Below are 18,242 nucleotides of genomic sequence, written 5' to 3' on the forward strand. Positions count from 1 at the left end.
GGTAATAAAAGTGGAAAAGGTGTGTGTGGGTGTCTTTAGAACCAGACCGAGAAAATATTCAAATTGTGTATTAAATATAATTAAACTGCTATATTTGGTGTCTTCCTTTCTTTTCATAGGGCAGACACGCTCGTACTTAACTTTATTCTTAATAGGCGACAGCACTGAACGTCTTATGCCTGTAAGAGAATTAACCCACCTTCTCAAAAGCTTTCTTCTGATTGGCCAGCTTCTGAAAGCCTGCAAACACTGAGCAACACCTCATATCTATTTATACCATGGAGGTTTTGAAAACTGACGGTAAGTAACCTTAATTCTCTGAATGTTTGGTTTCTAAAATCTGCGCTTGCATGTTTTGAACCTGAATCCAATTCGGAATATGATTCGTTTTATTTTTTGAGCACCTTTCAGACAGTTTGAGGACACCTGCCCCAGTTAAGACAAGCAAATACAGTCAATAAAAGGCTTTTAAAAGTGTAAATAAAATCAAACAAAAACAACATTTTTGTGAATCTTAAAAGAGGGATAAAGTGGAAATATGTGAGATAGGCCTGTCCAAATGGAGAGCTCTAAAAGTGAAGATAGTCTTTAAGTCAATGTCGTATCGGACAAGGAGCCGGTGAAATTGTTTGAGTAGTCATTTGTTTGATAGACGATTTTTGGTGACAATGTGAGCAACAGAGATTTGGACCAGTTGGAGTTCATGGATGGGCTTGTGGGGTAAACCACTTGTCACAACTTGAGGAAATTGGGAGCAACTCGGGTTTTAATTTCTGCCAGGCAGGAGGAGAGGGGGAGAATAAAAGCGGGTTTGGTGGATGGGTAAAGGTGGGTGTATTCCACATAAGAGGAAGTGAATAAATTAGAAAAAGGAGGGCTCCGGGATGGAGCCCTGAGGAACACCACTGGTGACCGGGGAGCATTGTCATTGGACATTTTTTAAGTTGTACAAACTTCAGAAAAGTTGTGGACACCACACAGTTGATGTAAACATTTTTCTGTGTATGCCTTGAATGACATATGTGTGAGAAAAGTGCACTAAAATGCAGCAAAAGTGGAAAAGACTGATCTCAAGAAATTTTAACGTTATCATACAAGTAGGTTGTAAAAAGCTTTAGTGGTAATAAAAACTGTCTTATTGGGATTTCACTTATCCATATGATGGATTATATCAAATGCTGCTATACAATCTGCGATATGAAAACATATAGAACATTTCACCAAGTATAGTCTGAATGACTATATTACGTTGTATAGTTAGGAACTGCTTCTCTTCATAATGTTCTTATGAGTAAAAGGAAATAAAGAGGAAAAAAAAACATTTTGATCGTCAATAAATCATTCAATGAAGATTTTAGGCAAGTGCACATATTTTCTGAAAACATCGTCTTATATTATTATTTAAGTCATCAGACGTTGCCAACTTTGGGAAACACATTTTTTCACATTTACTAACACCAATCAATTTATCAGTTAATTGATTAGACGACAATCTTTAGATGAATCAATTAAGGTCACTGCCCTGACACTTTTCACATCTGAATATCAACCTGTTAAAGTTGCTTGTAGCCAGAGTTTGAGTTTCAATGTGTGTATTTAGCCAGCATGTCAGGTGTTGGAGAGTTCAAGAGGTTGTAGGTCAGCTCTGAGGTCCATACAGCTACAAACTACTGCCCCGGTGCACATTCACATAAACGCACGTCACCAGAGGGCGAACCAAGCAGCAACCCAAGACCACCTCATCCATCAGCATTCCATCTCAGCTTTTTGCGTTGTTGCTGCCTTCTCGTCGTATTTATAGCTCTGTAACTCGGTACAGAAGGAGGAGGGGGAGAGTGTGACAAGCCGATTGCATAATGCTGACACTTGTTACCTCCAGCCGTTGCAGGTAGCAGCTCTCCAGCTCGGCACGACGGCTGCTTTACAGTCTGAGGCCGGCGGCAGATAAAGAGCCAAGATCCCACCGGCCGTCATCACCGGAGGTGATCATTTTATGTGCCTGCACCGAGTTATAAACACTCCAAATGATATATGCAAGACATCCAACACAATCTACGCACACTCTAGATTTTTACATTTTGAGGGCAAGGCAGAAAATAGCTCATCCTTGACACAGATAATAACGCAGCCATATGTTACGATGCATGTTCTGTGAGGGAGAAGATGAGCGACAGGACCGGAGCCAAACTGATTCCTATCAAGCTCGAGTGTCTGACCAATTGAGACCGTTTTCTCAAGAGATAATTAGCCGGAAGAAACGGGTTTATTTATATGTTTGGATTGCTAGAGAAATGTTCCAGAGGGGTGACTTGGAAAAGTCTCATTATAACAGCATGCTCCCTTCTCCTGCATCTCCTTCTCCCTCTCAGGTGCAACACAAGACGCTGGCGAGGAACCCAAGAGTTTCTCCTTTTAAATAGATGCTACTTTTGAACTCAAGAGACGGAAGATAGATAAAAAGGCAATGCCAACAATGTAAAGTTTTAATGTGCTGCATGAGAAGCCTCAAAAGAGTTTCCTTTCTCACTGAAAGCGATGGTGGGAAGGTGTTGATGTGGGACAGAAAGCAAAGGGCACCGTGGCTCAGATGGCGGTTTTTATGATCAGTGTCCTATTTTTGACACTTATCACATCACATTTCTTTAAGAGAGCACGCAGGTATACATGGTAGCAAAAATAGTTAAAGCATCTTGGGCAGAAAGCTTCTTCTGCAGCTGTTAAGAGCCCTTAAATCCATAGAGAAGTGGTCAAATGAAGCCTTATGGGGCACCATCCTGATTCTTTTAACTAACAGAGCAAACTTCACTTGTTATTCAGAACATTTTGTTTCCCCATCACAATTGTCTGAATTGGTGTGATCATCAAACAAAAACTGAGGTGTTTTAATGTTGGAAAACCAGTTTATTCGCCTCAAATAATTCTTGTTTAGTCAAAGTTCCGGGACCAATTACCATATGGGATTATTTCCATTTTTTAAATTTTTTTATACCAAAAAAACCGTGTCGATGATCTTCAGATCAAACCGAACTTTCCAAAATGTCCCTCTTTTACAGTCAAAAGAATCAACCGCGTCTCGGCAGCTCTTTGGCACCAAACTCCGTCCGTGGACTCGAGACCCCTTTCTGAGCTTGCCCCATAAAACGCACTCCTTGAACATGATCATTGTTCATGTTGCCATGACGACCGTGCACTGCGGAAGTACTTGGCCCTCTCTTCACAGCTTCAGCTTTTTGGTTTTAGATGTACTAAAAGCACTCAACTTGGTGTCGAGATAAGTGCTCAGATTACTTTCCAGCGTTTCCATTTGGCTCCTCTCCTGGTCTGCAATGTCAGATCTTTAAAATCTGTAATTTTTTTTTTTGTTTATCCGAGTGTAAGGGATGCTTTGAATATCTTTTTTTCTCATACTTAGGAGATGTAAAAGCAGAAAGAGACACAAACTCTTGTGTTGATATCTTTATATTGAAACTGATGAAGTATACACAATGCAGTCTACTCTATTACAATTTCCACACGTTGATAATGTTTTTCATTGTTGGATGATAAAGCTACATTTGGCGTTTAATTAACCAAACAGCAGTGCGACTGAGAAGCTTTGAGCAAAAGAAAAAAAAAAACAATAAAAACATAAAAAGTTGTGGATTAAATTGTAGCACAGCAGCAGGTAGGTGGGTACAGGTAGGCAACATTAGTTAAAGTCACAGAGTAGAAAATCATAAACAAAAAAAATTCAATATTCTTTTTTTTTCTTTTTTAAATGTTCGTTATTTACAGCCCAGTGCCTTCAGAGGGACGCTCCTTTCCGTCAACGCCCATCAGACTCCGCTTTTCTCGTTGCAGATTTACAGAAAGCGGTTCGTATGCTGAGGCCGGAAAAAGTAGCGCGACCCTTTCCAGCCTCAAACGGTAAATGAGAAGCAACTGGATTACTGTCGAGCCCGAGAGTCGAGAGCATGAAAACGCACACGCACACGTAAGCTCTTTCAAGATTTAGAGCGCCCGACCGTTTGACCTGCCCTTTTGGCCCCCCGATGACACGGCCCTGACGGCCCGGGGCCGTGCCTGCTGTCACACCTCTGCTGCTGACGAGCCCTTCATCCACAGCAGTGTGCTCGCACTCCATCGGCACCTCGGTTTAAATATTTTCAGTGCTGAGTAACGTCTTCTTTGAGGCGTGAATTTGCCGAGGTATCGGGAACGTTTCAGAGGGATTTCGCCCTTCTCTTTTTAGATCAAGTCGATCGATCCCCCTTTGAACTCCTTGAATTTTGACCCCATTACCAGTCAATCAGAAGGTGTTGAATGATGTAGCATTTAACAAACCACGTCCCCAAAGTTTTTCATCATCAGCATCCGAGACAAAAAAGACCAACTATGTCGACATGCACTAATAAGCCCCCCCGGAATCTTTTCTATCTTCCTATAACCTCCTGCCGTTTTCTGCATGTTTGGGGGGGCTCATGGCTAATCCGTTTCAGATGCAGGCTGAGCAGCAAAGTGTTTGTTCTTCACCACGACTTTCTGTAAATATGTTTGTCTTATACTGTAGTTCAGTGTTTGCTGTAGCCAAAGAAAGCATTAAACACAATCATGGCAGCCAACATCAAAGGTCAAAAGAGCAGCTGGTGACCAGAACAAGGAGGTGGATTTAGTGGTGTCTTTAAGTGCCGCGGGAATCACAACTTTCCGTTTGCCTGCCCGTGTTTTCCATTCTGACTTGCATCGCTGTTGGGTTTCTCAAACGCTTTCGCATGCATACGCTGGCAGCGTGATACACACTGAGGTTTGTATGGTTTTGAGCTTTTTAAGTTTGTTTGTGCAGGAAGATCCAAACCAAACAAGCCTCAAGTGTTTGTTGTTTTTTTTGTTTGTTTGTTTTTTTTCCTCCTTTTTCCATGTGACAACATTAACGCTGCGGCTGGTTACCACAACAGCTTTTAATCCCCATAAATTACATATTCATATCCATCACTATCTTCTTTATCAACCTTCAGATCAAGGCTTTGTCAGAAAACTTCTCTTTAGCATCATTCATGTACACATTAGATCATTACGGGACACAAAGACAATCTTACATGCATGCACACACTCGTAACCTTAGTGCTTTTTCTCTCCCTTGGACTTCCACAAGCTCTCTGCTTCGTACACACACACACACTTATTAATGCTTTCAGATATTTTTTTCACATTCAGTCTCACAAACATGAACACGCAGACCTTCCAACACACAAAAAGAAGCACTCTCTCTCTCTCACACACACACACAAACATCCTCTTTATATAAGCACTTTTTTTTTAACATACATAGAAAAAGAAAGGTATTGTTCAACAGAAATTAGAAAAAGCTCGGTTTTTGAAAAGGCGCCTATTAGCTCTCGTACCTAAAAGAAAAGATTTACAGGGACTTGTTGTTTTGTGCCAGTAGTTTAGAGGGGGAAGCACACAGAGCGGTGAGGAAGGACAGAGTGTTTTCTTCTCCATCCCATGAGGACAGGTACAGTTCTGATGTCCTCCCCTTCCCTCTGTGGGTTTTTTCATATCAGCAGTACAGACAGAATTAAATGAAGCATTTCTCCTTTTTTTTTTCTTTTCTTCCTCTTCTCAAACAGTTGTCTTTCTGTGGCTGGCGGAAGCACGCAGCTTCTTTGGGGGAAGTGGTATCGCTGTACTTCTTCTTGCATTTCGACCCCTTGTCATCAGCACTGCTCGGCTGCAGTCGTGTGGGGCGGACGGGGGAGACTTGGGTTGGGGAGATTAACTCGGGACAGGTGGGGCGGGGGAAACGGAAGGATATTTTGGATAAGGGGGGAACTAGTAACGCAGCCTGTTGCAGAGAAGACTCTCTGGCTTTACGGTTAATGTTCATGTTAAAGTTATGGCCCGGTGGGTTACATTAAGGGGGTCCGGAGGTTTCAGCGTGATGAGTTGCACTGAGCTCAGGACATGCTCTAGTTAAAATTAGGTGGAGGAGGGGTGATCAGGGTTAAGTGGTCTCTTTGCCCTGGGTCCCAGTGACGGTCTTGATGGAGCTGAGCGTTCGGTTGAACCAGGTCTTCTTGGCCGCCTGCACCTCATTGAGAGCCAGACCCAGGTGGTGCTCCAGGTCCTGATCGAAGAGGTGAAGAAACATGAGAGCAGAAGAAAAAGTTAAAGTCAAACATCACAGCTCTGCCTCACTTCGCCCTTCAGCTTTACCTCCGTGAAATGACATTTTATAAACGCTTCAGAATTGTGTTTAAAAGTTCTCCGACAACTCTTAAACCTTCCACAGACATTTCACTGCACTGAGGATCACAGCAGTGTCTTCATTTCTTTAGCAACTTCAGTCGAGCCCACTTCTTTTCACTTTAACCGCATCTGGTTCATAGAAAGTCTTTGATTCGTTGAGTCCCCGCTGCTGCAAGTCATAACAATAAATCTATGGCCTCTCATTTGAGTTCTATGGTGGTAACGCTGTCACATAAAGGAAGGTAGTTTAGATATTAAAGCAATTATTTTGCAGCAACAGCACATACTGTAATGCTTGCGGTGACAAAGAGGATCCTCATAACGACATTATCCTTGGAATGTTCTTAAAGGCTGTCAAATGTGTTGGTTGTGTAGCAGCCACAGAGGCCATTACAGCAGCCTGAGAGGCCAGTACAGCAGCCTCAGAGGCCAGTACAGCAGCCTCAGAGGCCAGTACAGCAGCCTCAGAGGCCAGTACAGCAGCCTCAGAAGCCAGTACAGCAGCCACAGAGGCAGTACAGCAGCCACAGAGGCCAGTACAGCAGCCTGAGAGGCCAGTACAGCAGCCTCAGAGGCCAGTACAGCAGCCTCAGAGGCCAGTACAGCAGCCACAGAGGCAGTACAGCAGCCTCAGAGGCCAGTACAGCAGCCTGAGAGGCCAGTACAGCAGCCTCAGAGGCCAGTACAGCAGCCTCAGAGGCCAGTACAGCAGCCTCAGAGGCCAGTACAGCAGCCACAGAGGCCAGTACAGCAGCCTGAGAGGCCAGTACAGCAGCCTCAGAGGCCAGTACAGCAGCCACAGAGGCCAGTACAGCAGCCTGAGAGGCCAGTACAGCAGCCACAGAGGCAGTACAGCAGCCACAGAGGCAGTACAGCAGCCTCAGAGGCCAGTACAGCAGCCTCAGAGGCCAGTACAGCAGCCACAGAGGCAGTACAGCAGCCTGAGAGGCCAGTACGGCAGCCTCAGAGGCCAGTACAGCAGCCTCAGAGGCAGTACAGCAGCCACAGAGGCCAGTACAGCAGCCTCAGAGGCAGTACAGCAGCCACAGAGGCCAGTACAGCAGCCACAGAGGCCAGTACAGCAGCCTGAGAGGCCAGTACAGCAGCCACAGAGGCAGTACAGCAGCCACAGAGGCAGTACAGCAGCCACAGAGGCCAGTACAGCAGCCTGAGAGGCCAGTACAGCAGCCACAGAGGCAGTACAGCAGCCTCAGAGGCCAGTACAGCAGCCACAGAGGCAGTACAGCAGCCTCAGAGGCCAGTACAGCAGCCTCAGAGGCCAGTACAGCAGCCTGAGAGGCCAGTACAGCAGCCTGAGAGGCCAGTACAGCAGCCTGAGAGGCCAGTACAGCAGCCTCAGAGGCCAGTACAGCAGCCACAGAGGCAGTACAGCAGCCTCAGAGGCCAGTACAGCAGCCTCAGAGGCCAGTACAGCAGCCACAGAGGCCAGTATAGCAGCCTCAGAGGCCAGTACAGCAGCCACAGAGGCCAGTACAGCAGCCACAGAGGCCAGTATAGCAGCCTCAGTGTGACTGAAGGTCTGTATGAATATTGGCTTTTATTCCAATTAGGGGAGTCCTGACGGCAGCTCAACAAGTGTGATATTGTTCAGCTCTACACATAAAAGTCACTACTTCCAAACTTCTCCTGCTTGCTTGGGAGTGTTCTTAAAAAAAAAAAAAAAGGTGACACTGTAAATTCTCCCTTTTTCCCCCCATTGCTCTGCGGCCGCAGCTGTGTACATGCAGTTATTTTTGGGCCAAAACTGTGTATTATTGTACCTGGATTTTGCACTCGGCCTCCACCAGCTGCAGTTTGGTCTGGGCGAGTTCCAGCTCCATTTCTCTCAGCTGGTTCTTCAAACCCTCCTTCTCCTCATCCGTCTCCTCAGATTCCCCAGCGGGCGCCGTGGTTACCGCGGCCCGCACACGGCCCTCTTTGTTGAAAAGACTGCTGCACTTCTCGCAGCCTTCAACTTTACACTACAGGGGGATTTGACAGAAGGTGAGAAAGGAAGAAAAAATAAGCAAGTTAGAGAGGGGTGGGGGGGGGGGTGGGGGGGGGGAATGAAGATGCAAGTTTTTCTTTTCTTTTCAAACAATCTGGCATTATTCTAAGATCGGAGTGTCTGAGCCCGCAGAACGTCTAACTACAGTCGACGTTAACAGTCGACTGCGACGCTTGAAAAACATTTTTTTAAAACCACATTTACATCAAACCATCGACTGAGCATAAAGCTGATGACTAATTATAGATAATGCTTCTAGCCTCATCACTGCTGCAGTGGATGAGAGCCTTAATGAAGCAGCAGAGTGCTTGGGCTGGAATTGGTTGTCATGTCCCTTTAAATACAAATCATAGTGACACACTACGTAAGTTTGCGATTTGAAAAATCCTCATTAAAACTCACAATTATGCACTATTCACTGCCCAAGTGTTCCACTTCATCACGTCTCACTGCGATTTATGAGAATTTATTCAACTGCTGAACCACTATCAGTAAGTAAGAGAAGGAAAAGAAGATGGGAGGAAGCTGCAACTCGTGCTCGAGCAGCCCTGTCGGAGCTTTCTGCCAAAATGGCTGTTCTCCCAGCCGCGGTCCAGCTGCCAGCGGAACATGTGTGCGAGTGCTGGAAGTCAAGTGTCTTGGCCTGACGTTGCATTCTTTCACAAAAAGCTTTCATTTCACTGTCAGCAAAGACAAAGAGGTGGCGACACTCTTCTGAACATACAGAAGCTCAGCGGTGACCGCATCATGTAAGCTGTTTGGAGTGCTTCAGATATTCACTTTTCTGATGTGTTCAGATCAGAAAATTCTATTTGAATACATGTTATGGCTCTTTCTGTTACATTGCGTGGGTGGTCAACTCGCACTACGGCGAAGTAACAACTTCCTCAAGAGTATTGTGAAATGAGGGGTCTCTAAAATGAGAGATCATTCAGAAGTGTCACAATCCTGAGAGACTCGTTCTCTCAGGACTAATGACTATTTGTGGTGGCTGAACGCTACTAATAGAGACATAAACATTTGTAGCTAAAAGTGTAGCTCTGTACCCATCACCGCCTTCTACTCTAGGCAGCGTGCGCCTGAATGCACACAGCAGTGATTCCAGCAAAGTGTCTGTGTGGGACTTACTCTGATTTTCTCCAGCTCTGCTCGGGTGGCCGTCTGTTGTTTTTCTAGTCGTTCGCTCAGCTGGGAGCAAATCTATAAGAAACAGAAACAGACCGGAAGTTTAGTCAGCTCGATGGGCCACTGTAGCTCGGATCAATGGACAGTGACGGTGTCTGAGCCGATATCGGCTCTTTAAGTTAAGGCTTTTCTGCGCTGCCGCCCAGCTGGAGGCACTCACACGGCGCTGGTAGGATGAATCACATAATGTACAAAGCTGAAAGAAGTGCATGCAGTTTCTGCTGTGTTTGGATGATTAAACAGTTCTTATCCTTCATCATGAAATCAACAGCAACTTGTTCAGCACGAACAGTCATCTTTAATACATCATTAAAAAGAGAGAAAAAAACAACTCGTTGAAACGCAGCGATATTCATGAATGATCTGAACATCCGATTATTTTTGGAAGCAGCAAACAAACTGGGCTCGGAGTGGAGTGTGTTTCTCTCTAATATACATGAACGGCTCAGCTTTCGTTCCTATGAATTATAGTGAACAATGAACAAATGATCTTATGACTTCAGTAAAATCAGCAACAATGAAGAGCTTTTATGACTACGTCAGACATGTAACAAAAAACCTAGAATCCATAAACTGGTCCACAAACGGCCAAAAAAAAGCAGAATCTTCTAACATAGAGGGTGAAATAAAGCCACAAACTGTTAAGACTTGATCACAAGTCACAAGGGGGTGGTGGTGGGGGGTTGTTCTTTGATTTCAACCAGTGGCCACTGAACATACCATGGAGCACTTAACCGGTATTTCCCTTCCTCAACTCTGTTTAAGGCTCTTAGTAATTCAGTCTGTGGAGTTCATCCTCTTAACTTAAAGGCAATTAGTGGTGTCATAAGGTCCGTGTCTGCAGTACATTTTACAGGATGTTAATGAGAGAGGAGATTTTTAGCCTGTGTTCTCCTTGCTACTGCTGGCAAACATTAAAAAAAATCCCACGTAAACACCTCCAAACTAGTTGATTGGTGAACTGGGAAATGAAATTGACGACAGTAACCCGATCGGGTCGTCGCACCTCTCCGGCTGCCTCTGGATATCTCAGGCTACATGGTGACCAGCTCGCTGCAGGCTGCTCTTCTCTCACAGCCTTTTCAGAACAGTCTTAAGAGCTGCGCATGTTCAGCTGAGCAGAAGACCACCATCCATTCATGTTTTTCACCTGCTCTCATCTACCGTTTCTGTACCTTTCCCTCAACGCAGCCGACCACTTGCCCCTTCTTACGCTCACATTTTGCCCTTTTAAGTTCTTAATTTTTTCTTCTAGTGTCATCTTAACATGCTTACCGACATCCCACGTCATGCCTTCATCTTCCTCAGGTTTTTATTAAGAGTAGTGAGGAGGAGGACAATGTGTTCTGTTGGGATTTCCAGCCAGTGCAACATGGGGAACTAGTCAATCTAAGGGTATGAATTGTTATGGCTACACCATCTGCGAGCAAGCTGTCCAGGATTATTTAACTCATTAAAATTCTGGATGCAAAGCTCTTTTCTTTCCTCCTTAAACACAGCTGTGTCACACTAATAATAGATTTTGTTCTAGTGTGATAGTAAAACATGCCGGAGACCTGGGGGAAATTTGAGTTTTGAAAATGTTTATTTTATCAGGATTCTTTCAAAAACCATCTCGCTCCTGCTAATTTGAACATTTTTAACAGAATAATTTATCCAGGCCTGCTTTACATTTTCCTGCCTGAAGCCCTTTCTTGTTTTCCTTTTGTTCAATAATGCATGCACGCACGCTTACGATGCACATATTGTGAAACATACGATTTTAAAATCTTCATCGCATTTCTAACTTTTTATAAAAAGTGGGGTGGGCTGAACGTAGAAAAAGTCTAAAAGATCCTTCACTCAAGGCTGTGTTCAAGAGTCAAAATATCTCAAAACTTTGAGAGGTAAATGAATTAATTGTGATGGTAACAGGGCCTCAGAGACCCAAGCAGAAGCACATGTCACCGGGCCTGGCTTGCATGAGAGGATCTACTACAACAACAACAGGGACTACAATGCATCAACAGGCATTTCTCTGTCACTGTGGCTGGAGGGGCAATTAGCACACAAAGCCGTTTTTGGCTTCAGTCCACACACAAAAACAAACGTGCCGTTCATAGTCGGTGAAAGAGGAAAATACTATTTAAAGAATAATTTGAGTTATCTGGGTTGGAAAACAGCGCAGGCTATTTTGGGGCATTCCTCAACTTGTCAGTCCCAGCAGATTGAATGCCGTTGTCCTCCCTCTCCTCTCCACAAACTTCTGTTCATTTTCTCCCTGCATCTCTCACCCCCCCCACCTTTCTTTCCTGTCATAAAAAAATACTATTTTTTGACGAGGCCTCATTTTCACACTTAGCTCTGCTCAGCACAGATCTCAACTGCCAGCCTGCTATCTGAGGCTGCTTTCAATCACACTACACACAGTTTCCTCTGCGATAGCTTTTCCCTGTCAACTCCGGACTACTGTCAGTATTTTTAGGCACAGGTGAACTTAAGGCCCAACTCTAAATTAGTCTTTTGCTATTTCTGCATGCCTCCACTCAGAGGATAGGAGGTGGACTGTTGTGTAAGATCCCTGTGCTGATGAGAATGGCACTTGATCTTGGTGAGTTTATATTTAAACATTAAGTGACAAGATGAGATCTGAAGAGGAATTCAGGCAGATGGAGCCTGAAAAAAAAAAAAAAAAAACGCTCACAGGCTCAATCATCAAAGCTATGGGTTCGGTTTAGAGACGGTCTGGAAAAACGGGATATCTCTACTTCTCAAAGTAGATGAACGAAAGAAAACTGATGGCTTTTAAGACGCGTCTCATTTGTCTTGGAATCGGGAGGGCTTGATGAGAATTTAGATCTAAAACGACAAGACACATGAGACACAGAGGTGAGGCGGATGTATTCAAAGGCTCATTCCTTAAATATCCAAAAACTCATCCAGAACTGATGAGACTCAAACTGCACTCCAACTGCCTCATAAATAACAAACCCGCCATCAACTAACGTGTTAGATGTAGACACTGTGGGGATGCTGATGCTACTCAGGCGGAGTGTGAGGAAGAATTCCAAAGGTAAGGCTCCCTTGGTTGACTTATAACATCAAAAAGTGACATAAATCGACTAAGATTCAAGCAGTGACTTCCTGCTATACGGACATGTTGGCAGCTTCTGCTCTCTGGATTTGTATCCTTATGAAAAAAATTTTTTTAAAACACAGGAGTTATTCATCTTTGGCCATCATCAGCCTGCAGAATTCTAAAACTTAAAAGCTTGTGATGTATTCTGCTACTATTCAACTACTTTGCACCTGGAGATGGTTACACCAAATATCAAAATTATAAAAGCTATAGTAGCAAGAGCACCAACCGTGACATATTCCTGGCCTGTGCTGTGTTTATGTGGCTGAAATACTGGGGGATAATCCATCTCATTTTCAAAAGAGACTGTATCACCATTTGAGGAACGTTACCAGAAACAAGGAAAATGAGAGAAACAGAATTATAGTCTCCAGCAACGTAATTAAACAACCAAGGAAGCTACTGATGTCTTAGAAAGAAGACAGAGTAGGTTACAGAATGACCCAGTTAGAGCAGAGATTTGAAGTGCTGGAAGAGGCATTTGACAGCATCAGCGCGTGCAACAAAAGCATCGTACACCCTCCAATTAAAAGGATTTCTATTTTAATGGAAGGTGATTCAAAGATGCAACAAATCAATGTCAGAGACTGGTGCACAGAACACCTGTCAGATTGGATTTCTTATATTGGGGATAATACTGGCATCTGAAGTCACTGAAGAATACAACAGTTATTGATATTTTCCTTTTAAATCTTTGAGTTCCACAACTGGAGAAGATCGAATGTGTGTTGGCCGAATGTTTAAAAATGAGAAATGCAAAATCCTGCAGATGGAAACGCATTCTTGCATTGATCGTGATTTCATGTGCGTTCCGTATATCGATGGGAGCTAAAGCCAGTCGTTGATGGGTTTAAAAGGTTGTGTAACCGAAGTTCACAAAACTTTGTTTCTGGGAAAAATGGGCACCACAATTTACAGTACACTTCCCCCTGATTTCACGAAATAGTAATAGGATATCACCAGATAATTATCCTATCCCATCTAAAGTGGAAGCAATCAACTCTATTATTTGATTTTTTTTTTATTCGGCATGTGGTGCATACCTGTTTATATTCCCCAATAATGGAACCATTCTTCTTAATTTCCGATTCAGACTTATCCAGCTCTCGTCTGCACATTTCCTTCAGCTGTGGGGAAAAGAGAAAAAGACACACCGAAACCGTGAATGTGGCAGAAAAAAAAAGAACACAAGCAGATTTATTGGCCCTAGGGATCATGTGACTGCCACGAAATGTAAAGAACACAAAAGTATTGGCAGTCCAGAAGCTCATGGCAATGTCCTGCCCTTAACACAACCTCAACTCCAGCCCATAAATCACTCAAAGGTACACCTACACACTCAACAAGACAGGAGACATTCGGAGGACAGCAGTGAACACACACAGGAACAGAAGATAGCAGGTCTGTCGTCTGTCTCAAAGATTCTTTGCTCAACCAAAGGAAAAAAAAAAAAACATCAAACAGACTTTCCCAGTGAACATTGGACTACTCTCCGTGACTGAACTGAAAAGGCAGAATGGACAAATACACAGAAACTAAAGGCTCGGACAGGTTAACCCTCAACAGCTTGTATCAAAGATCTCGTACACAGTGTCACTTACGTGAAGAAAATGTAAATAAAGACGGATCAACTGTATGTAGAAAGGTTGACAACTAACAAAAACAGAAATTGATGTTTTCCTTTTCAAAAACAGTTTGATTAATCAAAAGACATGCAGACCCATGCTGCGGGTCCACAGGATCGATAAAAAGGCGCTTTACTTGGAACAGCAGCTGATGCGGATTACAACCAGAGCTTTGGGAGCTTTGATGGACAGACCCACGCTGTAGACATCAGGTTTTTCTGAACACAGACTCAGTTTAAAGACGGAGGTGCTCTAACCTGTGCAGATTCTTCCTCCAGCCTCCTCTTCTCATCCTCCGAGTCCACAAGTTTCTGTTTGGTCAGCAGCAGCTCTTTATTCAGGGCGTCTGCCTTTTCCTCGGCCTGGCACAAACACACACACACAGGACAGAAGACCCCTATGCTGACAAGGTCACTGAAAGTTAGACGCGTCCTACTTCTCTCTAGTTTTCAAGGTAGGTCGAAAGAAGAAAGAAAAAATCCTTCACACAAATGTGCAGCCTGTGCCTTACACACACACAGACATTTTGAGGTTGGGTTACTCAAGCTGGTGTGTGGGTTTAGACCCAAAATACAGACAAACTCGTGCTTTTACTTTGCCTCATATTAATTCAGTTCTTGCTCAACCATCGCCATGTCCTGTATTCTGGCAAGTCAAGAGTCACACCCAATTACACAAATATATTCCTTCTCTTTGGCTTACGTTGTCAAGGTCCTTGCGCAGAGCTATCTTGCTGCTGACTAATTCATGTGCCAGGTCGTCGTTCTCCTGCTCCAGACGCATGTTGGCCTCTTGCAAACGACGATTCTCCCGCTGGACAGAGCAGGTGAAAGCGAGGTGATAGAAAGACCAGAGAGGGAAGAGAACAGGAAACACAGATTCCAAAGGAAAACAAAAAACAGAAGAGCAGGGCAGAAAGAGGAATGAAAAGACAAAGAGGAGGCAGGGAAGTGTTGAATTTTAAAACAGAAGAGAATTCACAGAGAAGTGAAAGAGGAAGTAAAGTGAAGAGAGGGCAGAGCAGAGAGAATGAGTCAGTCATAAAGTGTTCAAATAAATGTGTAAACTGCCCAGAACTTTCTAAAGGAAAGGAATAATTCACATGAAATACTGCAGGAGTACAAAAGTCCACTGTGGTCAGGTGAGAGCCCACTGACGCTGCATTGGAAGAGGCGTCTATAACGTTCAACAGGACATAACGTGTTTGTCCATCATTTACAGCAACAGACGAGTTCAAGTGAAGAAGTTCATTTCAAAAAAGAAATGCGCTGAATGTCAGCACTGAAAATAACACAAACATTCCTCATGTTTCTAAACCAACACAGGCCCATAAAAGAGAATCTGTACTTTTAAAATGATTGTTCAACTCTATCCACCTGGCATTTGACTTCTGGCTTAGTGGTTGAGTGTATTAGAAAAAAATGCCCCCAAACAGCAATGTCCTCAGATTAATCTTTTGGATCACAAAAACTCTAACTGGGACTGATGGATATTGCACCGTGCACGACCCACCTTACAACCTTACCGCGACTGAAAGAATATGAAGTTTACAGGTTTGCTGCTGCTGTTGAGTTACTTTCACCCCGAAAAAGGAGCGTCAGTATATTCAGATCTGAGGGTGGCTGTTTCAACACCTACTAACTCAATTTACGTTGTTCAATGAAACTGAAACATTAAAGCTTGGACAGTAAATTAGTTCAATCAGGGTTAATCATAATCAATTATAAAAATACAAATAATAATGTGCACACAAGGGTACCTCGTATCTCTCAATGGGGGCTTCCTGCTGCTCCTGCTGCTCCCGGATGGTGTGGTACTCCTTCTCAAATTTCTTCAACTTCTTCTGGCTGATCTTTAGGGCAAAGAGAGTCCAAAAACAAATGCTTGGTGCTTAGACATAATGAGAAAGGAAGGAAGGAAGGGAAGGGAAATCGAAACCAGCTCACCCGCCTTAGGGCTGATGCACTTAAAGTAGCTGGAGTTGGAGGGCTTTTCTAATATTCTATAAACAAGGAGCCGGGATTTGCAATCTTTACTTGGCTCAGACATTTAGCTGAAAAGCTACCGCAACGCTGGGAAATCCTTACTGTTACCCCCTGATCTCAGGGTGCCAACTGGACTTAGAAGGTTAAAAAAAAAACAGCCTGAGGACAATTCAATGAAACATGACGGAAAATGTGGATCTGAGCCATTTAGATTTAACACTCAAAAACACTGCGGTTTTTGTGAAGATGAAGGATTTGCTGATGATGAGATCTCCAAAGACAATCAAAAGCTGAAACAATAGAGGTATGGTTGGACCTCAACGTGCCAGTTTGAATCAAATAGGATTACTGCTGCAAAAGGAGGTTAAAAAGGTTCAAATCTAAAGCTCACTCTTTTTCCACCAGCACTGGGATTATAACATTAACGTGAGTGCAATGAAGACACAAAAGATGACAACTGTGTGTTAGTTTAAGCACACGGTGTTCATCTAAGTCCTATTTGAAGGCCAAAGAGCTGAACTTTCATTTAACACACCATCTTAAAACACAGTTCGGGATCAGCGGAGCACCTTCGATTAATCGTAGATCAAACAGCATTCTTAAGCGTGAACAGGGGGAACCGACTCCCACAAACTGAGAGATGCTCGTCCATTCTGTGGATTATTAATGCTGCTCGTTTACCAGCAGCCCCTGGTTGTGGTCTCTGGTTCAGTTCGAACTGTGTGTCTGTGTTCTTAGAGTATTTGGTTGGAACACCCTGCTCCGTCAATTAGACACACAGAGGAGGAGGAGAAGTTCAGGAGGTTACTGAGCGCAGGAGCAGTGTCATCCATCTCCTTTTGTCATCTTCTCTCACAGAGACAGCTGGATTTGCGGAAGATACTAATTAGGGGAGCGATTAACAACGGAGAACATCCACAGCTCTCAAGTGCAACCATCTTTTAAAAAGTCTATTAATAATAAATTCAACATAACACAATTACTAGAATGTCACATGGTTTGGACCGATCATACTTTAGTGGGTGTCTACAAACATATGAGCACTTCTCTGTTCATACACACAGCATGAACCTGACTGCACAGAGATATGGAGGTGTGCACTGAATGATGAGGAATAAAAGTCAGGAAAATAAAAAAAAGTCTCCCAGGAAAAACAAAACCTCCACACACTCCACAGAGTTTGCATGTGTTAACTTTAGAGGTGAAGAGGAGGCGGATGTGAGGACGGGGAAGATGTAACAACCCTGCTCTGAGACAACCTGGATGACCCGGCCTGACCTCTGGACCGCCGTGTGAACATTTCTTTTTTAACTGACTGAAGTGTGTGCATGCGTTTGTCGCACGTTCACCTGAACGTGAGCATTAAATTCTTATGACCTATTGTATGGCTGCAATCATGAGGGCTCACGTCGCCGTTCAGCTCCACTGTCGCTATGATACACAATTAGAGCCACGTATATTTGGACCCCGACATATTTTTTGTTCTTCTTATTGTTTACCTAACCCTTTTAAAGTTACAATATGATGGTTATATTATGAATTGGTAAGAGTAGCCTACAACAGTCTTTGAAACAGCCTTTAAATCAATGGCTTGGACTACTTTTGATTCCCAGAGAAAGAAGATTCCTCTTATTAAAAAACTGTGATTAAAAATGTTCTCTAATTCTGATGTGAATGCCAAGACTCCTAAAGGTAAGTTTATATCCTTTAAATAACTTAAGCACTAAAATATGATTTCCCCCCATTTTAGCCTCACTCCACTGGCTGGCCATACACTCCAGGATCCATTTTAAAATGATTTGATTTGTTTTTAAATCCCTCAATGGCCCCGGCTTACCTCTCTGAGCTTCTTCACCCATATGCACCCACCCGCTCTCTCAGGTCAGCTGATCAGCTGCTCCCGAGTGTGCCAAAACGTGCTTTCGCAGTTGCAGCTCCACAATTTAGGAACAATCTGCCTCTGCGCATCAGACAGGCCTCTTCTCTGTCTGTTTTTAAATCCCTCCTGAAAAAGCATTTTTTTCCTTGGCTTTTAACACCATGTGAGACGTTGACTTTTATCTTATTTAATTTAAATTTGATTGTATTGTTTC

The 18,242-nt window shown here is 43.6% G+C and overlaps 1 protein-coding gene across 4 annotated transcripts in view; it reads right to left on the reverse strand.

The window, feature by feature from the left end:
- Positions 1 to 3,443: 3,443 nt before the first annotated feature.
- rabgap1 (RAB GTPase activating protein 1) overlaps positions 3,444 to 18,242 on the reverse strand; it is a 66,563-nt gene continuing 51,764 nt past the window's right edge. For all 4 annotated transcript variants that reach the window (XM_075456441.1, XM_075456440.1, XM_075456439.1 and 1 more), the window contains 7 exons: positions 15,924 to 16,016; positions 14,867 to 14,977; positions 14,422 to 14,526; positions 13,583 to 13,666; positions 9,365 to 9,436; positions 8,010 to 8,210; positions 3,444 to 6,106 (listed from right to left, as the gene is read on the reverse strand). In XM_075456441.1, the coding sequence (XP_075312556.1) occupies positions 5,984 to 6,106; positions 8,010 to 8,210; positions 9,365 to 9,436; positions 13,583 to 13,666; positions 14,422 to 14,526; positions 14,867 to 14,977; positions 15,924 to 16,016 (789 nt within the window). In that variant the 3' untranslated portion in view covers positions 3,444 to 5,983. The remainder of the gene's footprint in view (positions 6,107 to 8,009; positions 8,211 to 9,364; positions 9,437 to 13,582; positions 13,667 to 14,421; positions 14,527 to 14,866; positions 14,978 to 15,923; positions 16,017 to 18,242) is intronic.

Source organism: Odontesthes bonariensis, chromosome 22 (genome assembly GCF_027942865.1).
Source record: "Odontesthes bonariensis isolate fOdoBon6 chromosome 22, fOdoBon6.hap1, whole genome shotgun sequence".
Classification (NCBI taxonomy): domain Eukaryota; kingdom Metazoa; phylum Chordata; class Actinopteri; order Atheriniformes; family Atherinopsidae; genus Odontesthes; species Odontesthes bonariensis.